Source organism: Glandiceps talaboti, chromosome 10 (genome assembly GCF_964340395.1).
Source record: "Glandiceps talaboti chromosome 10, keGlaTala1.1, whole genome shotgun sequence".
Lineage (NCBI taxonomy): Eukaryota > Metazoa > Hemichordata > Enteropneusta > Spengelidae > Glandiceps > Glandiceps talaboti.
Genome location: NC_135558.1, coordinates 11,922,831 through 11,947,500, shown reverse-complemented (window position 1 = coordinate 11,947,500; position 24,670 = coordinate 11,922,831). Strand labels below are relative to the sequence as shown.

The window sequence follows — 24,670 nt, the reverse complement described above, 5'->3', positions numbered from 1 at the left end:
ATTTATAATTGATAAAGTTTAGGATAAATATGGTTGTCCTTCAGTCAAATTTGAAAAGTAGCCAATCAAAGTGACGGGTATACAGCATACATTATGTCACCTTTGTGCCATGTTTGAATGAAATTTACTCAAAGGAATTAGACACCGAGAGATGGAGGCACATGCACAAATACAATTCATAGCACCCTCTAGGCCTTGCCAGATGTGGTCTAATTATTAATAAACGTATTTCTATATAATAATAATCTTTCCTCAAATAATGTTAAAATAAACAGTACATAAAATAGATGAAATTATTTTAAATAGAAATCATGGGTTACCTTCAAACTAAACATTCTACAAGGCAGTAGTAAACAACTCTGTCAAAAAACAACTTGGTTGGTCATGATGAATGTTAACAAGAAGAAGAGAATCACTACAAAGTATTGAATCTGCTGGATGGTTGCAAAAAGCAAAGACGATTCTGATCAAGTGGTATTTAACTCAATTTTGAAGTACATGACTGTCATGGAGACAATTATCAAACTCAAAACTTACATCGGGCATGTTTTACATATGACTACAACTATTTCAAAAGGCTGAGTTGTGAAAGTGCTTACTATGAACAACGTGATAAGACAGACCATTTGTAGTCGGTACAATGTTTATCACTGTGTTCAACGTCTGTCTGGTGATTGGCCTTTGCAAGAATGACAACAGGCCCTCTTATAATACCAGTGCTTACACAGTGCTAACTGCACTGCTAGTTTACAATTAGCTGTTGGGTCATTCTGACAATCTTCAGCTGTGTTGGATATCATGGCAACCATACAAAAGAAGGTAATGGAGGAGAAAAAAAGAAAAGAAAATGCGTTAGATTAATTTGGTTAATGCTAGCCTACAAATTCAGGTAATAATACAGTTTACTATTGCAGGGCAATGGGAAAGATGGGTCAACATTTCAAACAAGTTGGAAATGTTACTGATCTATATACCCAATTTTAAATGATACCCAAACAACACAGAAGGAAACTGTTTGTTTTATGTATAAATAAATGTGTAGAAAATTACAAGAAGAACAAAATTATATAGAATTTGAGATCTGAGTAAACTCAGAGGGATTCCTTTTGAGGGGTATAGCCATGCATCAAGAATGACAGCCCCTCTCCTTCCACAGTTGTCAATAATATCTATAATATATGCATATGGTACAGTTCATACGCCTTAAAAAATGAGATGTCCACATAACCATATTCAAGCCTTTAAGCCTGATATTACCTTAATAAAATCTGTAAGAGAATTTTTCCAGGATACCTGAACTGTACAAACTTTCAGAAAATGACATGTATTAGAATTAAGGAAGGATTCTAACAACTTTTGGCACTCGCTACCAGATTATTGATAATGTCTGTCTTTAATTATCTTACCTGGTGCTTCATTGGAACAGCTAGGTGTGTCGCATTGTTCTTCAGTTATTGGCTTGGCATTCTCACTACAACCACGGGTAGGGACATTGTTCAGATAACAGGTTACCTCCCTAGTCCGCACACCTTTACCACAACTTGTAGAACACTGTAACAACACATTAACAATATTAACGGAGACAAACAAACAAACAGAGACAGACAGACAGACAGACAGACAGACAGACAGACAGACAGACAGACAGACACACACACACACACACACACACACACACACACAGACGGACGGACGCACGCAGGCAGGCAGGCAGACAGACAGACAGACAGACAGACAGACAGACAGACAGACAGACAGACAGACAGACAGACAGCATAGGAGAAAGAAAGCAAGCAAGCGAGTCCATTTGTCCCCAACCCACACATTCCTTTTAATACATTATGAACATCATGAAGAATACAAGAGGATATGACGACACTTTTGTGTACCCTACCCTTTTGCAATATGCATGAGATCTCCTCTTACCTGTGACCATTCTGTTGAAAACCACTTTGGCTGGTCTTCACATGGCCCTTCTCTACAGTCAGCTGTCTCATCTGGTTTAGTTACTACATCACATGCTGAGTTATTAAAATTTTTAACTTTACCATTACGTAGACCAGCACATACAATATTTCGCCTCTTAATACCACAATTTGAGGTACACTGGTGGAAAATAATGACAAATTAAAGCTGTTAGTGCTACACAGTTGATGTAATATTGTTTTGCTTTCAATGTTTGAATCAGAAGAGGATATGAGGATACATTGTTTGTACCCTTCCTAGGACAGGTGTAAAATAGCGGGGAATTCAAAATAACATTTACTCATTTAGGACTTCCAAAGAGTTGCTTTCTATCTTGAATAATCTAAACAAAAATTGTACCGTTAACATTTGGTCAACATTTCTACTACAAATTTAGTTTTTACCTCAGACCACTATAGAAAAAAATATATGCATCGCAAATAACACAGCGATTTCCATCGTACCATAGACATTGGAGAGATTCCAATGTCTATGATCGTAATTAGGATTGCCTCTGTTTGAAGTTGGGATTAGCTCTGTAATATATGAAGCACCATCACCGTCAGTGTGACGTAGGTCCTGATTTTATATACCCTGTGAAACGAGACCTGCCCAGCTGTCACGAGACCATGATCTGAACGTGATATGTGACGTCATACACGGTCAAAGTTCACTGACATTGCTACAGATACAAACGAACAATGTCTTCTGCCGAAATGCCACACTTGTCTGATTTTGAAGATGTTGATCATTACAAGTACATTATTTCATAACACAGGCCCATTACAATACACACATAAGCATGACTATAAACTTGAGACGTGCAACATAGGAATGTCTCATTCTGTAACACCTCTCAGGTGCACGTGGTCATCATCATCCAAGTGCTACAGATTCGAACAGGACTATATCATCGGCTATGGATGCCATATTGACTTCGAACATGAATTTGCAAATGATCGAAACATTCTCCCAACATACAACAAGAATGCCTTGAGAGACCATATTTCAAGAAATTCGATTACTACTTCCATTTTCTGCTATATTGTCCAGTTTTACTGAATAGTACTGAGGAAGTGCTCATTATAAATGCATACAGTCGTGTCAAAAATAGGGGAATATTCAAACAGCTGTAATTTACCTAAAATGTGGAAACATTGACTACCTATAAAATGACATCTGTCTCGAATATACCAAAAGGATACCCGGAGTGCAAATCGGCAATTACGAACATGCACGAAAAGCGGGCAATCGGCAAACTTCGGAACGAGATGGCTCAAAACAAGAGTCAGGAGGACACTGTGAGTGTTGAGCAAGGCAATCATTGACTTCTTAAATCCGGCGATTCACACCTACAAACAATACGCATTGCATATCTGTTTTCTATAGTGGTCTGAGGTTTCACCTGGCATCACAAGCTCAGTCATGTCAGTGGGTATCAAATAACCATGACACACACAGAGGTACACAGCAAGACATGCTAATCTATTTTTGGTTTTGCTCATACTCTTGGTACATTGTCAAATTATGTATGCTAAAAGTCAATTGACTTCCAAGGCTTGCATAAGCTATTAATAATGATTTATTTCTCTCTCCAATTTTCAGCAATTTTGATAGCAATATAAATGAACAAAGCCAAAAACAGACGAGTTGGTGTTCCAGGATACTTACTGCATCCCAATCGTGTGGAACCCACGTAGGATCACAATTGTCACCACACAGTTCAACTGTATGTGGTATTTCTTTACTTGGATCACATGCATCCAGTTCCATACTGTCGCCTTTCAGGTCCACGCAGTAAAGGGCACGTGATATAATAGTGCATGGCTCTGTACACTGTAAAACAAAATTATTTGACCATTTAAGCATTTTAAGCATCCTGTGCTGCCTGTCATAAAATCAAAAGTGATCTGAATGCAAAATTTTGAATTTTCATGTTCACTTGAGTCTGTATTATGTTCAAGCTATGATTATGTCTGAGGACCCGAAATTAATAGGGTTTTTTGTTAAAACGTTTCGTTTTGAAAAGGAAAAGTTGCAGTTTACATTGTAATGTCACATCTTTATCTCACTCGACAGGTGATACTGTCCAGACAGTCTGGTACCACTTACCCACTACATGTTGTTGCACTGTCCTTACTGTCTGATACCCATATTATTTGAAAGCACTCACCTCACTCCAAGGTCATACTGCTCAGCTCGACTCATACCACTTAACAAATGCAACTCTAAGCTGAGCATGATACTGTAGTTTGATACAACTTACCAACTCCATATCTTTCAGCTGTACATACTGTTTGAAAATACACCTCCGACGTGATACCTTCAAGATAGTCTGATACCACTTAGCAAGTCTTATTCACTTACCAATTCCATGTTGTTGGGCTGTACATACACTGTTTGAAGACACTTACCTCTCCGAGGTGATACTACCCAGATGGTCTGATACCACTGTGACTTACTAACTCCAAGGTAATACTATCTAGATAACCTTATACCAATTAACCAAACTCCATATTCTTAAATTTGCAAACACTTACCTGGCTCCAAGGCGATACTGCCCATTGAGTCTGACACGGCACTTCATTGCACCTCTGTCGATAATTTGGCTTATCTTCACGTTTACAACTGGTGCTTCCTGGCACTGAACACCTAACCTCCCTTGTGCGATAACCTCCGCCACATTTTCTTGAACACTAAGAAAAAATGTTATGTAAATGTTATCAAGCATTACATATATCCTCATGCACATTAGGGTATTACAATTCATATATATATATATATATATATATATATATATATATATATATATATATATATATATATATATATATATATATATATATATATATATATGAAATATATATATATATATATATATATGATGTTGACTATATTGATAACATTTAATCCTATCATACATGTAATACCATAGACTGTTAATTACTATATATGCAGACAATATGATAATGCCTTAGATGCAAATCACACACTATAATACGTAATCCCATACTATAAATCAATCATTTGAATTCATTATTGTGTCTAAACATGTTGAACTTCATAATAAATGCTTAGAATGTATAGTACAATACAAACCTGTCCCCAATCAGAAGTCTGCCATAGTGCACCACACTCGGGTGATTGGCATTGTCTAGTAGTTTCTGGTTTCTCACCACTATCACACTGTGAGTTGGCTACTGAGCTATCTAAGCCTTCTGCCATCATTCTCCAACAACGAACAGCTCTGTACTGCAATCCCTGGCCACATGTTACTGAACACCGACTCCATTTACTAGCCATCCATCTACAATACAATAATAATACATCACAAAGCAATGTAATACAATAGAATACTTATGTTACAATAATACATTACAATACAACAGAGTACAATAAATTACATATATATATATAAGTACTTTATTTCATCGATAAACTTGTAACTGTATACATTTATAGACTGCAATCTCTAGTTGATACATCTTGGATGTCACATGGTGTTGGAATGCTAGAACGTTGTCACTATTAGTAGCACAACCACAGTGGGTGTCATAATCACTGAACATGTTACAAGAACAAACAATTGGATACATTCATTCCATGTTTATGTGTTGTGTTATGTTGTATGAAATAAGTTGTGTGAAATAAGGATACATCTGAATATTCAAGTGTTTTGTTAGATATGCAAGTGATGGTGGTGGTGGTGGTGGTGGTGGTGGTGGCGGTGGTGGCGGCGGCGGCGGCGGCGGCGGCGATGATGGTTGTGTTGGTGTTGGTGTTGTTGTTGTTGTTGTTGTTGGTGGTGGTGGTGGTGGTGGTGGTGGTGGTGGTGGTGATAGTTGTGGAGGTGTTGGTGGTGTTGGTGTTGGTGGTGAGGATGATGATGATGATGATGATGATGATGATGATGATGATGATGATGATGATGATGATGATGATGATGGTGGTGGTGGAGGTGGTGGTGGTGGTGGTGGTGAGGATGATGATGATGATGATGATGATGAGTGCGTGATTTTCAAGGAAAACAATGACAAAATTTCATACCTGGCCTCACATGGTTTTCCACCACAAGTACGTTCTAATCTGGGTTCTGGTCTGGTAGCGGGATCACAGTCTGATTCTCTGGCGCTCTCCCCAGTATTACGAAAACATCGAGCATATGTCACTGACAAACCTGTGTGTGTAAAACAATGGTGCCGATGGAATTATAGTACAAATGACAAATAGTTGAAATATCTTATCAATTAATACAAGTCAAGTTTTGCTTTGGGTGAACGACTTTAAACCAATCACAGATGTCTGTGATATGACATGAATATTAGTATATTGCCATATAAGGAACTCGAGTAAGATAAGGAGGAAAATCATATAAGGAGTTCTGTTTTGCCATATAAGGAGTATCTCTATATAATGTGTGGTGTGCTTTTCATGTAATCTCCATATAAGGAGTTGAGTTTTTACCATGTAACGATTATGACCTCCATATAAGGTGTTGTGTCTTTGCCACGTACGGAGCAGAATTTCCATATTAAAGGAGCCGTGTCATTCCCATTTAGGTTGTAAGCTCTCCATGTATAATTACCTGAGGAACATGTGGCACTACAGGGTGCAACATTTGCTACCCAATAATACGTATGCGCAGGCAAATACTTCTTATCAATGTCTGATTCATTAAACTTTGCTCTTAAATTGGATCTGTCGTCTTGGTTCGTCTTGTCATTGTTTCTGTTTCTATAGCCACGTCTCGTAGAACTAAGAGCCATGATGTCTGGTGTCGGTACTAACGTTGACTGGACATCGATTTCGAAAAATGAGTCTTCACTATTATCATCATAATCTTCTTCATCCTGTGTCATCTCTGCCTCATCATATCTATCTGCAATTACTGGAATGTAAAATAGTAGATAGATGCTACACATAATTCATTCAATGAAAGTGGCACAGTCTGTAACTGGCAGCCCATTTTAAGGCCAAAGACTTAGTGTAGAAACTGCTCAAATATAATAAACACACACGAGAGTGCATGGGGGAAGTGAGTGCAAAGTAGCACAGAAACCAAGAATGATGTGCATCGTATTATTTCCAAATATACTAGTAACTAATAAATTACATCATAATTCCATCGTTCCATCATGTCCAAACCCCCTATTAAAGGCTCTATCAGTTGCTCAAGTATATTCAATTATGTCATACCTTCTTTGAGTTCACCATGACTCGGTTTGGGTGCATACTGAAGTAAACCAGCAAGGGTCGGACGTTCCTCAATTTTAATCTGTGTTTCCGATATAGCATACTGGTACGATATATGTAAGTTTTGTACGTTATGTGGTGCCATCGATAGTACCTGTAAGAAAATCAAGTTCAGAATGACTTATTTTGGAAACAGATCCTGGTTAAATCTGCACTAGCTAAAAACTGGAATATTTTGTAGAAACTGTTTTGTTAAATATAATTGGGATACTCATAATGTATTGAATTACCTGTGAGTAAACTGTGTAGCTGTACGCAAAGTGTGGTGTGCAATAAATACAAACAAATTGAATTGGGGGGGGGGGGGGGTCCGCACATAACAATCACGGCCCCTATGCAATTATGATTTCAACTTGTTACTGTACTACTTATGGATAAAATCAGCCTCTAATTAACAGGTACATAATTTGTCTAATTTTAGTTTAACAATTTTCAGTGAATATATGTTTTGTTGTCTGGTCTGCAAAATAATACTAGAGTTACGACAAGAGCCCCTTCAGAAATACAGTTCAACCCTGTATGTATCATTTGTCCAGTTATAACCAAAATCGAAACTTACAATTACACTTATTGAAAATGATTTAATCAAAGTTTTGTGTAATTATTTTTACCCGCATTTTAAACCTTACAAAGTCTGCTTGTCCCTCCTTGAACATTAAACGTTCCACCACTAAAGTGACACGCCCCCTCCCCTCCTCCCTTCAGCTATCTATATACTCTCATTTGGACAAAGCTTTCTTCATATTGATGTGACCCTTACCATAAGCATGAGTGGTTGGTCTGTTGGTCCTGGTGCAACCATATTCTCCTGTGTATCATTTCTCCTTTCTGTTGGTCTCACATAGTCGAGAGTGGTTCCAGCTATTTCATACTTAGTTGGTGGATTTATCATCCTATAACCATTGATAAACAATCTCTCATCTAGTCCACTTCTCAATGCTTGGGTAAAAATCATAAAAGAGAATTGCTGGCAACAAAGTACATACACACCTAATAAAACAGTTTTGGTTGAGATGGAATGGAATAGAAATAGACTTTATGGTTCGTCTTTAGTGTCAAAACAGTGTGTAATGAAGACATGTGCAACAATATTTTCCAACTCACCTAAATACACGTCGTCATATCTGGTTTTCTCTACTATTCTGATGTGAGTTGCACCTTTAGGTATTCTTACGACTTCAGTATAACCTGCAATGAAATACCAGATGTAAACTGAATGCCACCACCAATTACATTAAAGAACGTGTATGCTGAATTTTGTTTAATTTGAGCAAGTTGTTCTTGACATAATGATGACACAGACAAAAACAACAAACAAACAAACAAACAAGCAGACAGACAGACAGACAGACAGACAGACAGACAGACAGACAGACAGACAGACAGACAGACAGACAGACAGACCCGTAACATAACATAACCTCCCATTGTGGGAGGTGAAACACACGTACTGTAAATCAATATCAATATAAGATGCAATACTGTACCATGGAAATATATGTAAGACATGGCCACATGCGAATCTAGACTCAATCAACACGCATTCAATGTTACGCAGCTTATGCAAATGTATGCATTAAACTCCAATAATCTCATACCAACTGATACAGTTTGAAAACAATTTCTCTATATGTACTCTTACCTTTTGTTATGTTGGATTGTTTAAAAGTGCCTCTGATAGTTTTACAGGCCTTCCTATCACCACCACATACACCACAATGATCAAGCCTCAAGTTCGAGTAAAGTTTACCGTCACATCCTATGGGCTGTATGAAAACAGTGTTCGTGTTAATGAATGGAAAATCAGTAAAATCACAGAACTAGTCATTTTACTAGAGTTACAGACCGGTGTTTTTTTGTAAGAGGGTGACAAGTCGGTAAAATCACTGGACTAGTAATTTTATCTGGTTCCTGACCATTGTTTTCGTTGAGGATGGTAGATCAATAGAACCTGGTTCTAGTCCCGATACAATTTATTGGGGTCGTTACCAGGGAGATGAGTAGGTGAAAAGTGCGTATACCGAGTTTCTCAACCTACAAGATTCTACAAGATTATGGTTCTCAACCTGTGCTTTTACTAAATAAAAGATTTCTAGAATCTACTTGAGGTCTAAGACATTGTTCACGACCAGTCGTTTGGTCGTGAAGGTTAAGTTGATAAAATCCATTTTACTGGGATTCCAGTGTTTTTTAAGAATAGTACGTAGATGAAATTTGCCAACGTTCTCCAATCATTTCACGAGAGTCCCCACGTCCCCTCACCCCACAAGTGTTTGAAACTGTGAAAGAAAATAAAGTGATAAACTCTACCTGAGGTTCGTGCCATTTTACAACGACAACGAAATGTGTGTAAGGTATAAAAAAAATTATACAATGTTTCATTTGAGTATATGAAAACAGGCAAAATCTACCCGAGTTGCGTACAGTCACTTTTGTGATGGTGGTGTTAAAGTTTCTTTTGATTGGCATTGGAATATTACTAAAAAGACTGGGGTTTGAAGTATACCTGACACTTGCCAGCCACACAGATTGCCTTCTGGTGTTTCATTTCACACGGCGTACCGTCTAATACTTGAGATAATTGCGTCACCAAAGATGGCTCTTCCTCAGAGTAACACACCAATGCACATGGATTGCTGTTTGCTTCTGAAATATCAAAAACAATGAGATGCTATTCTACTGTACTAGTTGTAACTGGAGTATCATTTTTCGATCAGACATTGTATATGTCAATCAGAGGGATGATAGTATCCATACGTAATACAGCAACAAGTTGAAATAATGATCACCGTTGAGGGGGCTGTTTTTTCGGTACAATTTAAGAAAAAAAGAAAAGTACATTATGAATGATATAACAATATTACATCTTCCTTTTACATCTCTGCAAAACTATTGCGCTCTGCCACTGCGGTATAGAGCACTGTCTTAGCAGATTGATACTCACCGAGTTATATATATATATATATATATATATATATATATATATATATATATATATATATATATATATATATATATATATATATATATATATATATATATATATATATATATATATATATAACTCGGTGAGTATCAATCTGCTAAGACAGTGCTCTATACCGCAGTGGCAGAGCGCAATAGTTTTGCAGAGATGTAAAAGGAAGATGTAATATTGTTATATCATTCATAATGTACTTTTCTTTTTTTATATATATATACACAATTAATTGCCGCTAAATTCTTACCTTTTCTAGTATAATATGGCTTCCAGTGATGTTGTCTACCAAGATAGAATAACTCTGTGTCGAAAGAAGAACACTGCATGGCTCGGAAGTCCCCGAACAAACCAGGCGGGCATGGCTGCAAAATCATGATATAGTGACATTGCACATATAATATTGCATACAGTTAAACACTTCTTACTATTTTCACGAGAAGCTGACAACGTACATGGTTTTCAATTAATTTATATGTTGAGAAGCAACTTATCATATTCAGGTCACGGTGTTACAATTAAAATAATACGTCGATATCATTTTGTCGTTTTTGTCATCAAATTACTCGCATCATGATAATGAAAGGAGATGTTCAATACTTACATGTATGTTACAGGCTCTGTATTCCCTATCTTGACCGCCACAGAGGTCGTTGTGTACTGATATGTACATGCTCCTATATATATGAAGGTAAGACAAGGGTCGGATTATGTTTACAATTATTCTGTGATTTTGCACCCTACACGTTTTATTTGATGTTAGACTGCAAGATCAGTCGTTGTGGGCGTTTTTTAAAATCTCTTTCCATAAAAGGGGGGCGATAAGGATTCTCTCAGCGATGTATTTTACTGCGTAAGGCCCTACAAGACTGGTCGTTGTGGGCGCTCTTCTCAGCACTTTCCACAGCGGAAATATACCAATTTGAAATTATTCCTGGAAAGTTCACTTCTACTTAGCTGCGTTACCTGTACTAGCAGTTGATGGCACTGTGTGTACTGACTTGATGTCCTTGAGTACACTGTACCAATATACAGACGGGGTCATTTAATTGTTTGTCAACAAATCCATGGGATGCTACAAGGATTTGATCAGCACGAGATGATATAGGCTTCAGCAACTACTATGACATATTAATTCCGTCCAAAACCACGAATGAAAAATAGCTTCCGTGCACGTGACAATTACGGGGACTTTAAGTTAATCACACTGTAAGTGTAAAAGTTACATATTTAAATTCATATTCACATTATTCTATGTTTATTGTGAGGGCAACTACTTCTTAGATGTCATCTTGCTAGAGAAATTCGGTAGTGATACCTCAGACAATTATTTGGTTGCAGTGCGTGAACGAGTGACGATAGTTAGGGCCCCGGGGTAAGGACAACCTAGGTGACCCATGGTGAACCGTACACATGTACTTCAGTAATTATACAAACTAACAAATACTCAAGCATCAGCAGAAGGCAACACCAGCACTACGTGTTTTAATCATTCTCGAGTTATTATTTCTACCACTACATTTCCAGTGGGAGGCTCGTTAAGAACGTTGCCGTAAAACAGGCCGTGGTTTGCGACGATGGTTTTAATACACCAACAAGAATACCAGTTCGTTTTCAGTGTTTCAACTACAGTCGAGTCACATTTATGGTTTCAACACTTCTCACTTATTAGACCTAAGAATCTCAGTCCATCAGTCTCGCAAGCCAGTGTACATATATTTCTACTGAAGCGACTTAGCGGTGCGTCTTGGACGGTGCCGTAAAAGAGGCTGTGGTTTACGACGATGCAGTCCATATGCAAACTCTGTTCCCAATATTGAAATCTTAAAGGTGGCGGTTGTTGTTGTTGTTGTTGTTGTTATTGGTGTTGTTGTTGTTGATGTTCGTTTGTTTGTTTGTTTGTTTGTTTGCATGTGTGCGTGCGCGCGCGTGTGCGTATGTGTGTGTGTGTGTGTGTGTATGTGTGTGTTTGTTTGTTTGTTTGTTTGTTTGTTTGTTTGTTTGTTTTCGGGTTTTTGTTTTTGTTTGTTGAGGGGTGTTATTTAGTGCACATTACAATTGATTCATATTTGCACATGTATTCAGTAATGTTGTTCCCTTTACACATTTACACTTTGTTTCTCATCAGGGAAACAACCAGTATCAACGACACGTATGAAAGGGGATTCCATTGGTTTACCTCACCCCACCCATCTATCCTTACCTATTCATTGACAAATTGAACGTCACTATACTAGTAGGCATAACGGATATGAAGTGCAATATTTGTGTGATCATGACTAGAGTACATTTTCTTTTCGGGTGATTTGTTACATATGATAATAACTTCCCGGGTGAAATAACGTGAAATGCTGAAATATCCAGGAATTTGGTTTTGAATCCAAACTTACGTCACATATTCTGTGAAAGCTATTTCAGATCACCAAAGACAACAGACCAACGGAAAGTAATAATATCCCGAAACAGCCAGACGGTACAGTCAGTGCCGTAACATGAGGAGGAGTATACACTTTCGTTTAGACCGCAAGGAAAGGGAAATTGTTTTGAGGTGTCTAATACTAGCAATAGATATATATTTAAATTGGTTGCAGTTTACATATTGAAAGGTGTTCTCTTGTAATAATTACAATATCACACCACCTCGCCTCACCCAATCTGATTGTCTGATGATCATCGTACGACCACATCGTATAACCATCATTCCTTATATGATCGTACGACCTGGGTGTGTGTGGAGGTAAGCTGAATAGAAAACTCTCGTGATCGCAAGAGTCGCATGATTTGGCATATATATAAAATATCTGTTACATCCGCCCATAATATTCACCATGATCCACAAAGAGTCTTTTAAGAACATTGACACAAGCCACCAATACATCATGGTATGAATGCCGTCGGGATTTCCGATCGCTCGCAGCGATGTATATGGCGTGATGTTCTGAAAATCCGTACGTTATTGGTGTGGTGTGATGGGGCGTTATTGGTGTGGTGTGGTGTGGTGTGATGGGGCGTTTATGGTGCGATCGGGGAAAACTATGCATACATCTCCATATTTTGATCTTCGACCCCCTGTTACAAGTTTGTAAACCCACAACCCTCTTTGCCGTAACAGTATCAACTCTCGCCACCATATTTTTAGTCGCCCTAGCGGAAAAAAATATCTGCTCTCGCTTGTGAGAATGTTGACTGTCGGTCATATTATTATAAACTGATATTGTTTTCATTCTTCCCTTTTATTTGATTTGGTAAAGTTACAGAGTTCAACCCGAAACACATCTCGCAGAATAAAACCTAACTACGTTCTATGATTCTGAAGTCAGTGGAAATTTCTAGGTATACCCTAAAATTACGTCACAGGTTCGTTAATTTAGAAAAAAATACTAAAAACGCAAAAAAATTGTGTAGCCTCACGAGAAATAGGGGATGCGGAAACTGCCATCAACGTAAAAAAAACAATAAGCTTATAAAACTATTCTTCCACTCTGTAATGGCTGTATATGTGATAGGAAGAAATAAACAACACAGAGACTATTTGGAAAACAATGGAAAAAATGAAGTAGACACCCACACAGAAAAAAAAATATAGTAGAATAAAATTTAAAAATCTACCTATCCCACCAATTCTAAAATTGAGCGTAATCGGAACCACACAATTTTTTTATTAGGCCTTTAGTACATGTGTTGATTAGGTGGAAATAAATAATTGTGTGTTTTGGGATAACATGTCCTCAGCAAATAGGGTAGGTAGTTTATTTTATTTTATTTCATCTTCTTTTTTTTAAATTAATTTTGAAAAATATTGCTTCAACCCAAAAACAAACAAAATATCGATTAGAATACCCCTTCTGTGATAGTTTGATGAAATATGTACAGACATCTCTGGGGAAAGACAATAGTCGTGCATGAAGGTCAACAAAAAAACAAAGAATTTCGGGGTTTTTTCGTTTTTATTTTAAATGTTAAAAAATGTTTAGGATGGGAGGCTTAAACTATGGTCGGTGGTTAGGCGTAAAAAAATTTGTGTGGTTCCGATTACATTCAATTTTCAAATAGGTGGGGTAGGCAGACTTTGTTTTTTATTTTATTACATTTTTTTCATGTGCGTCTAGTTCAGGTTTTCCATTGTTTTCCAAATGTTCTCTATGTTGTTTATTTCTTCCCGTCAGATGTACAACCATTGCAGATTGGAAGAAGAGTTTTTTATTGTCTTTTTAAGTTGATGTCAGTTTCCGCACCAACTATTTCTTGCGAGACTTTACTTTCAACCACTTAACTCTCTTATAACATCATAGGGGCTGTAATTTGCCTGTATGTCAATATATGTATATGTACTTACCCCGTCTGCAAACATGTTCTTTCTCTGAACGATGCTCCAATGTCACAGGGCCGTGAACATTCTTTCCAGACACTCCATGTACTCCAGTAGTATTCTGTGTTCTATGAGAATGTAAGGACACAAAGGTGTAATGTAAACACAAGTGTAAATAATGTAACAGTAAAATGTAAATAATTTAGTCTAAGAAGAGTCTTTTAAAACTCTTCCTTCCATTGCAGTACAACCATGCCTCTGATCAGAACGTCTTTTTATCAGGGGTGGACAATTAAAACTGACTTTGAAGAAGCCGTAAAATCTCCTTGTCGCACATGTGAATTCTTTTTACATATACCTGTAACCACTGCATACATGATGATGCAATATGTAAGAAAATACAGAGTACTTCAAGTCATTAGTTTAATAGTATATAGCATCGTGTGTTCAGTGTGTCTTTGGGTACGTTGTATCCTAGGATCCTCCTGTGTGCTTTTAGCATGTCCGTGAGCGAATATATGTCAGTTTGATAGTGTGATAATGAGACTTCTCGGCACCTTCAAGTTCAAAGTCAGTTTTAATTATCCACCACTGATAAAACAGTGTCTGGTCACAGGAATCTCTAGCTCTAAAAACGGTGAGAATGGCTGTAGCGATGTGATCCTATAGAGCAAGTAAAACAACAAACTTGAACTTGCCTAATGATTCGGCTTTGACCATCATGAAATTATATAATTACACACTCTTTGTGATAAGTTACATCCTTGTTTTACTCTGTAGCGAGTCTTTACATTAGATGAACTATTTCATCGTTAACGTGAACGGCGCAAAATTAACAAATGTTGGACTATATAGTCGATATCAAGTGAAAAAATAAATGCAGACATATGCTTTCTTTGTTAACAGTTGCTATAAAAATAAACTGACTTTTTGACTGACAGTTGACATCACGAAGCTTTCAAGTTGGCAATATATATCCCTAGGACGAAATCAGGTCATGAACTTGTACTTCAACTATTACAGTCGTAAAGTTTGACTATAGGTTGATTTACATGTAAACAAATTTATATCAGAATCAGAATCCACCCATTCACAATTCAAGCTAGATCTACAAATAACTTTTGCGAGGAAATTTGATTTAGTTATATTGACTACGGGTTAGGTTTACTCAGAAGTGCTTACAAATTTAGTAATTAATTGTATGAACGTTAAACATTCTACCATTGGTATATTTGTTATTGTTTATTAAGGTGTCCTGTGTGGACTTATCAGTACTTGGATAAAATTTACAAAAGAGGGAACCAATTCAAGCCCTATGGGTTATAGGACACAAAGAATATCAAATTAAATACATAAATAAATAAATCACACACGTCTTAGTTGTAAATAATTTACATGTAAACAAATTTAAAGTTTTTCCTTCGGTTAAAAGCCTCGTGTAAAGAGTTTGCAGTATCAATGGGAAATTTCTCATGGAAACACGATGGGCGTTTATTTATTTATTTATTTATTTATTTATTTATTTATTTATTTATTTATTTATTTATTTATTTATTTGTTTGTTTGTTTGTTTGTTTGTTTGTTTATTTATTTATTTATTTATTTATTTATAAAGCGACAGGTTGCCTGAATTACAAGTTCGTAAAGATGTTAACTTAACAACTATTCACACTACAGAAATAGGACAGAAATGATTTTTTAAAAAAACACTGCTCAGATGTTAAAATAAGTCATTTAAAAATTCCTAGATCATTAAAATCGCCCAACTGGTCAACATTCTGAAAAATGTCCATGGTGTTAAAAAAAAAATATCTGAGTCCTGGATAAAAAAAGAAATTTTTTAAAAATACTTGCTCAAAATGTGGTCGAAAGAGTTGACTACATCCAAAGTGTTGACTATGACGTCATGAAATTGTGGCGAAAACCATGTACAACTTTGTAACACTTGCAGTACAGTAACTGACTTCAATTCATTCAATCTTATCCGACTTTATAAACTGAACAATGTTAACGATATGAAGGCATTACCAAGATTTGAACTACGAACAGACGGACGAGTGCGGAAATAACAGAGAGCTAAAGTCTTGTAAAATGTACATTTTTTACTCCACTAACTCCGAGGAACACTTGTAAATTGTGTATTAATATGATAACACGTGTACCGTTTGCCAAAGTTTTAGAATGTGGATAACAGATTTAGGACTAAGGTGTCAGAACTCGTACGTCTTTGAGGGGAAATCTGGTAAAATTTACATTTTATCCTGTAAAACTCCAACGGGAAGCTTGGCACGAAATCTTCGGAACTTTACACATTCGCCAGGCGGCGTTTTGCCAACGTTTTAGAAGTCTGATACCTGCGAGGGGAAATCTGGTAAAATTTGCATTTTTTATCCAGTACACCAAAAGTAACTTCGGTCGAGTTGGCTCGAGGTTTTAGAACTCGGATAACTGAGAGCGGAAATCAGGTAAAGTGTATATTTGATCTGTATAACAAGCTCTTAGAATGTTGCCGCCTGAGAGAGGGGACTCCTGGTAATTTTTAAATAGTTTTTCATGTATATAACTAACTGAACGTAACTTCATTTTAACGTGTACACTGTCAAAAACTTCGGTTGGGAGCCAAGTCAAATGAGTGAAATCGTACATTAATACACGTAAAACTTGCGATTCACAGACGACTGCGTGGTAATTACAAATTAAAATTGAAGCAATTTTTGGCTGAAATAGAGAAATGATGAGATATTTCAGTAACTGTTTGTTTCTTCTCTATAAAGTACAATACAACGGCACCATTATATGAAATATACAAACACTATGTTATCACATAATTTTATGAAATATACAAACTACGTCATCATGTCATTTTATGAAATATACAAACTACGTCATCATGTCATTTTATGAAATATACAAACACTACGTCATCACTTGTCATTTCGTGAAATATACAAACACTACGTCATCGTGTCATTTTATGAAATATACAAACTACGTCATCATGTCATTTTATGAAATATACAAACACTACGTCATCGTGTCATTTTATGAAATATACAAACACTACGTCATCGTGTCATTTCGTGAAATATACAAACACTACGCCATCATGTCATTTTATGAAATATACAAACACTACGCCATCATGTCATTTTATGAAATATACAAACACTACGTCATCATGTCATTTTATGAAATATACAAACACTACGCCATCATGTCATTTTATGAAATATACAAACACTACGCCATCATGTCATTTCATGAAATATACAAACACTACGTCATCATGTCATTTCATGAAATATACAAACACTACGTCATCATGTCATTTCATGAAATACACAAACACTACGTCATCATGTCATTTCATGAAATATATAAACACTACGTCATCACTTGTCATTTCGTGAAATATACAAACACTACATCATCATTTGTCATTTCATGAAGTATAGAAATAACAATTCATTACTGAATGAAGTAAATATATACACTTCGTCATTATTCGTCATTGAATCAAATATACAAATGATATTGTTTGCCTTAGCAAGAAACATACAAACACCACCACACGTGTTTTTCATTGAATGAAATACACACATTCTACGTAACTGTTTGTCACTGAATGAATATACATGTGCGACGCCATCACTTTCACTTAATGAACTCTAAAAACAAGCCACATCACCGCTCCGTACATCAAGTCATCAGTCGTTATTGAATGACTATACAAGCACTACATAATCAATCATCGGACGAACTATAAAAATAAGCCACATATCTACTCATCTTTGAATCTGAGCCCACCAAATCATCGTTCGTCATTGAGTGAAACAAAAGTAATATGCTAATTGCGTCACTATTGAATGAAATGCTACAAATACACGCCACCATCATTTACCGAAAAAAACAACAGTATGCTGCAATTCCTCATTAATTAACATATGCACACTTAGTCCGTCATTAAATGAATACAATTGATACCCGGTCACTTTCCGTCATCCAATGAAATGTACAACTCTAGGACACAAATCACTATTATTAAATAGAATAGAATAAATGGAAGCTCACAAAATGTCATGCAATGAAGTGGATACACAGACATTGATAATTATTCGTCACTACACATGTGATATAACAAAGGCTTTATTATTTTCCGTCACTGAATACAACGAACTAAGTAATAAGTCGCCATGAATGCTTTAATACATCAATCATTGAACTAGTCATTATTCGTCATTGAATGAAATATTATAAACACTAGCTAACTAAACTTTTGTCACTGAATGAACTTTGATGGAGGATACCTTCAGTTAATGCATTATAAATACAACAATCATTGAACCAGTCATTATTCGTCATTGAATGAAATGTAATGAACACTAGCTAAGTAAACTTTTGTCACTGAATGAACATTGATGGAGAATACCTGGTAGATCTTCAGTTAATGCATTATGAATAAAGCAATCGTTGAACCCGTCGTAATTCGTCATTGAGTGAAACATAATAAAGACTCACTAAGTCAGCATATGTCACTGAATGAACTTGATCAATGATATCTCACAGATCTTCGATGAATGCATTAATATAACAATCATTGAACTAGTCATTATGCGTCATTGAATGAAATATAATAAAGACTCACTAAGTCAGCATATGTCATTGAATATGATATAACATATCCTGGATCACAACTTGTCATTGAATGAAGCATAAACATTATCATCGTCATTGAATGAAATCAAACAAACATTAAATCCTTGTTTTATTTGTTATTAGGTGGGAAATAACACAACGACGTCTCCATTCGTAGATGAATGAAACAAAACAAACACTTCAGCACCGTTGGGTAAAACTGAATGAAATACCACAATTACGAGGTCACAGCTAGGTAGAGTACTAATATTCCCAGTGTAAACATATTGAAGCTGACCCCATTCTCCTTAAGCATCTATTCATTACGACCTCCATCTACCTTAAATACACATAATGGGAAGTAGGGCGAGATCGTTGGAAGTTATTCGACGTCGCAGATACTTGGCATCCCTCGTACATACTACAGTGTCCCTCTCCGAATTCTTTCTCCCGATCATATTAACGACTTTTAATTTTAAAAAGAGAGAAACCGTTCTATCAGTAATCTTCTCTGCATAGTTTTAAAGTAAAGCTGGTGGTTACGTCGCACCATACTTTTAAACGTGAATGTTTTACTGTAAACGGTCTTAGATACTTCTACTTAGCAGATAATCTCCTCGTGTTCAATTCACTTGGACAAGCAGTCTTAGCAAGTTTATCACATCAATAAATGTCTTGCTGTTAACAAAAAATCGCGTTAAAATATACAGCGAAAGAAACATATCAGAAGACCAGCTGGTTGCTTTTCAAATCATTCCCATGGAAACAAAAGGTATAAGGGAATGTTTCTCGTCTATTCTTTGTGGTTTCGGCTCTCCTTTACTATAAAATCGGAAATAACAGAGCTCTCGACACCCTTGAGTCCGTCAACAGAAAGTGGGCTTTGTGCACAGAAATGCTGGCAATAAACGGGCGAGTACTAAGAATGCCAATCTGCTTAGCCTGAAAGGGTTGTAAAGTGTGTCAATAACTATGTATTGAACCGCACTCAAAGGCAAGATAAATACGGGATTTTGCAGAGACTGTTAAGACTATTCCGAACAATGGCAGCTTCTACGCAGATGTCTGATTTTTGTCATTACTCGGCTTCAGCTGGTTGAAAGAACTTTCGTTTAAAATCTATGACAGACTCGAAAAAAAAATTGTCAGAGGCTGCTTGCTCCTGTCGTAATATGAATGTTTGCCTTAAAGACTATCGGTATTTAAAATACAAGAAACAACGTGTTATGATGGAGAACGAGTTATGAATGCTAACTATACATATACATTAGGACCATTCATACATGTATCGGCCGTGGAGGGATTCAGGGGAATGAAAAAGAAACACACCGTGCCAGGGAGACTTCCAAAATTCGGTCCGTTCTATCACACAAAGTACGGGACGTCCTTTTCTGTTTGCTAAATAAATGTGAGTACGCAATATCTCTGTTACAACCTTGTAGAACGTATCTATACAATATTTCTAACATCACAAATATAGCTTCAATTGAAGGATAGATGTATTTGTCAACGAGACATTCGGCACAGTGGCAGAACTGGTATGCCCAGGAGGACTTCACTTCCCACGCCATGAAAATCATCCTAACACCAAAACAAGTCTTTTCCTGACAATTTTTGTTATCAATTTTATATTGATCATTTCAAACTAATATTGGTGGTATAGATCAAGTGGTGGGGTTCACATTCACAAGTCCTGTACCTTAAATTTGATACTGAATAGATAAATGTATAACACCTAGATTATAAAATCTGCAAACAGCATGGAGATATTTTCCGAGATAATAAAAAACCTAAAGTCGATTTATCTGGCCACAAATCAACAAGATTGTCGCTACAGGCGTTGAAATGGTCTAACCCCCCCCCTACTCTCGTGATGTAGTTTCTTTATACCTCCATGTGAAATGTTACTATGCCCCCCCCCCTGTGATAAATACTGACGAGTCCCTTACACCTTGAAAGTACCGGTAGTTAATGAGTCCGAGTGGGGTCAGAAGAAACACAATCGTTGTGCGGAAGTATAGGTTATCAAGCAGTATAGGTTATCGGCTTTGTAGGGTTGGAGTGAACGTCATACATTTATCAGACTTATCAAGATAACAAGTTTAAAAATGATTAAAGACACATAAACTTGACCCTTCATCGAAATACTTTTTAGGTGAAAAACCGTAGACTACCCCTGGAAAGCTTTCAAAATTGCTGTTATCGTGTATACATATACGGTATGTACCGAGGGCAGTATGGAATATATATGTTTTTTTTAGCGCGATGGTTGTTTAGTTGCCTCGTTTGACGTGATTTATAGCAACAGTCGATACAAACTTTAAAGGTAGGGGTCAAAGACACAAGGTCTCTGCATCATTTGAGTAAAGTCAACGAATATTCTGCAAGTATACACACGTGCCTTCACATCTGAACTTAGTCGATTCCTTGCCGTACATTTTTGACGTTATCAAGTGATCAAAGAGCAAGGCCACTGTCAAAATCACAAATAAATTTTCAACTCGGACGTCACGGTTACAGTTAAAGTATGTTGAGAAACTGGTAAGAGAGAACTTCCTCTGTTATGTGTACCCCCAACTAGACGTGTGCATTTAGCGAGTACTTGTTTTGAAAAAAAAATTCTATACAGTCATTTCCTCTGTGCGTTGTACGTTTGAAGAAAGGGAGACAACAAAAGTAGCATTAGTAATGAAGCGGCGCTATGGATCGTTGAAGAACAGACTGGCCGGGTCATTCAATTGACATGACGATAGAAAATAGGTAGTTAATGGTCGTTCCTCAAGTCATGCGGGACATCATAAACAGTAGTCGCAGTGAAACAGCTCAGTTAGACCGAGATAGAAGGACGGTGAACCCGTTAAAAATCACACCATGATATACTTACTGTTTTCTCTATGTCGGAGGTTTCCTTGGAAGTTATCCACTCCTCTCCAAACTGTCCTGCAGCCTGATTCGTCCATAGGCAGTACAAACTAAGGTGTATCAAACACACCCGAAGAAACGACCTGCGTTCCATGGTAAAATAGAAAAAATGACGACGAGAAAGAGAGGAAGTACGTGTGCTTTGGAGTTGAACTGCACCGATACTCGACAGGGTTCTAAATGCTAAGTTCCACCACTGTCATTTTAAGCCTTTTATAGGCGTCTGACTTCAAGAGGCTTTTGTTGCTCCTTTCTTGTAGTACCTTACCGCTTAATTACATAATGACTCTGCCCTCCTTGTCAAGAACTTTGACAACCACTGGTTGACATGTACAGTAACACTCGTGGCGACACGTACGTAATGTATGGCTCAGTGATATAAAGCCCGAGTTTCCTGTCCATTTCGGCATTGTGTCCTTGCGTTGTTGTGAATCGTTCAGTATATATGGGTCACTATGTTTCCTTGCCTTAATTAATGCATCATTGCTAGAGAATTATTACAAGAGATATATCGGTGCCAAAGGGAATGTGTCTTCTTAGTGCGATATCGCTTAAATAGCAACCTCGCTCGTCATGGCACGGTGCCTCACAGACACGCTGTAGACATTCTAAACATTTGAAAACTTCTGAACACGAAATAGGGTGTGAAAATATTGGCCTGTCAAGCACAAAGGTGAAACTATTATATCCACGGGCTGCAGGAGGAGTCAGTTCGTGGATACGAAACGTAAAGACTACGAATTCTCATTTTCGTCAGGACACACATTGTTTTTTTCGAAGCCTCGAATAAAAGTCGAATTTGTACTAACTACGTATGTCTATCAAAATTTTAATGTACTAGGAGAAATCGAAGGAAACTTGAAAGGGGGGATAACAAAAAAGAAAATAATGCTGAAAATTGTGCGATAAATTAAGCTTATTTTAAGTCAATCCGTTCGGGAAAGAACTGGAGAAACTGGATGCCTTGAATATGGTCATAATTTTTCCGACGTCTTCTAAAACGACTTTAATTTGTACATATTCTAGAATGACTTGTGTATATGGGGAATGTATTTCAAAAGAGTCGTGTTACTTTTTTTTAAAATGCAACGTAACGAATTCTTAGACTTAGTGAAATTCCTGTTATTGTACTTACTGTCTTTTGATGGTTAGGCGTGTTCAAAACAGAAACGATTGTATCTGAGTGAAAGAACCGGAATGGAATCTCCATCACTCAAATCTCAAATGGGTATAAAGTTTTACGAGCAATAAAAGAGTTAACTATGACTACACAGTACACTAATCTGAGCGCAAAACATGTTTAAAAACACGCGATGCTAATATTGTAGAGTGTCGATTTGATTACAGAGATACAATGTGTTAATTGTTACCAATTAATACTCTCTCAGAGTGGCAATCTATTGCGGCAGCAAACAACGACAACGTTGTCATCTATGAAGTATATAAATAGACACTAACAGTCGAGATAAATGACTGCAATTGGATTATGAGCGGTGTTTAGCCCAAATATTTACAGCGTTACTAGTGTCTTACGGGTAATCTCCGTGTGCTCGAAAACGGTCTATTGGTTTGTGAGTGGCACTGCAGAGTAATAGTTATTCGAAAGTGGCACATTCTTATAAGCCTGAGTGCTTTTCCGCTCACCTACATACACACACATGTTCTACCATTGGCCGCAAAGAGGCATGGGGGATTTACGACAATATTGACAATGTCATGAAGAAGGACAACCAGGATTCCAATTTTTGCTGGGGAAGTATTTAATATAGATATCGTACTGCGCTGCTTTGTGGGTTCGCGCTTCCTTTCCTTCGTCCTTCTGTGTCGTCAACTTTTCTTCATTAAGAAGGAATAGCATAAACAGGCGTTATCGTTCTCACAAACCAGGGCGCTGTTACTAGTATTTCATAGACCTTACACGAAACGTGTAGGGTCTATGGTTATTTCTTCCGCGACACTGCGAAATAACTTGGCGGTGCGTCTTGAATGGTGCCGTAAAAGAGGCTGTGGTTTACAACGATGAGGCGTTAAGGTCGGGACGGTGTGTGATACTCAAAACGCCCAATAAATGTGAAATCCGACTGTTTTTTTCCAAATTAGAAAGAAGAGGCGCGTGTAGAACGGTAGCCATTTGTTATCAGATTAAATTCAAATATAGTTTGTGATAGGGGGTCTAAACCCACACCTGTCCCTTACCCAACCCAAACGTTAACTCCCTAGTTTTGATAAAGATGTACATCGTTTGTTTAAAAACGCCAACTTTCGACATTCTTGTCAAAACACTCTTGGATAGAGGACAGATAGTGAAGATGGATTTATCTTAACCGCATTTCTATATGCTTTTGGAGCATGAAAAGCCATTTTCACAAACTGTCAGGCTGTATCGCGTAACCTCTCTAAAAAAAAAGAGTTAAAATTCTTTTTAAAAAAATGGCAGATCTGCTTCCATTTACATAAAGTGTCTGAATTCTACCGGGGAATTAAGAATATAACTTATATCTAGGACGGTGGATTTATACCCAGGACCTGGTGTAGTGTTGGATAGTCCTCGTGTCTAAGTGACTACAACACACCATTGTCTTTACTTGAGAGTGGATCGTGTTCAACAG

General features: G+C 37.0%; 1 protein-coding gene across 1 annotated transcript in view; it reads right to left on the bottom strand.

The window, feature by feature from the left end:
* LOC144440956 (ADAMTS-like protein 2) overlaps nt 1–22,452 on the bottom strand; it is a 23,621-nt gene extending 1,169 nt beyond the window's left edge. The window contains exons 1-17 of the mRNA XM_078130430.1: nt 22,024–22,452; nt 14,532–14,632; nt 10,800–10,872; nt 10,446–10,560; nt 9,725–9,864; nt 8,861–8,984; nt 8,323–8,406; nt 7,979–8,157; nt 7,162–7,312; nt 6,551–6,853; nt 6,013–6,142; nt 5,065–5,272; nt 4,506–4,661; nt 3,637–3,801; nt 1,927–2,106; nt 1,407–1,551; nt 1–784 (exon numbers count right to left, since the gene is read on the bottom strand). The exon at nt 1–784 is cut by the window's left edge and continues 1,169 nt beyond it. Of these exons, the coding sequence (XP_077986556.1) occupies nt 657–784; nt 1,407–1,551; nt 1,927–2,106; nt 3,637–3,801; nt 4,506–4,661; nt 5,065–5,272; nt 6,013–6,142; nt 6,551–6,853; nt 7,162–7,312; nt 7,979–8,157; nt 8,323–8,406; nt 8,861–8,984; nt 9,725–9,864; nt 10,446–10,560; nt 10,800–10,872; nt 14,532–14,632; nt 22,024–22,155 (2,514 nt within the window). The 5' untranslated portion in view covers nt 22,156–22,452 and the 3' untranslated portion in view covers nt 1–656. The remainder of the gene's footprint in view (nt 785–1,406; nt 1,552–1,926; nt 2,107–3,636; nt 3,802–4,505; nt 4,662–5,064; nt 5,273–6,012; nt 6,143–6,550; nt 6,854–7,161; nt 7,313–7,978; nt 8,158–8,322; nt 8,407–8,860; nt 8,985–9,724; nt 9,865–10,445; nt 10,561–10,799; nt 10,873–14,531; nt 14,633–22,023) is intronic.
* Between the last annotated feature and the right edge of the window lie 2,218 nt (nt 22,453–24,670).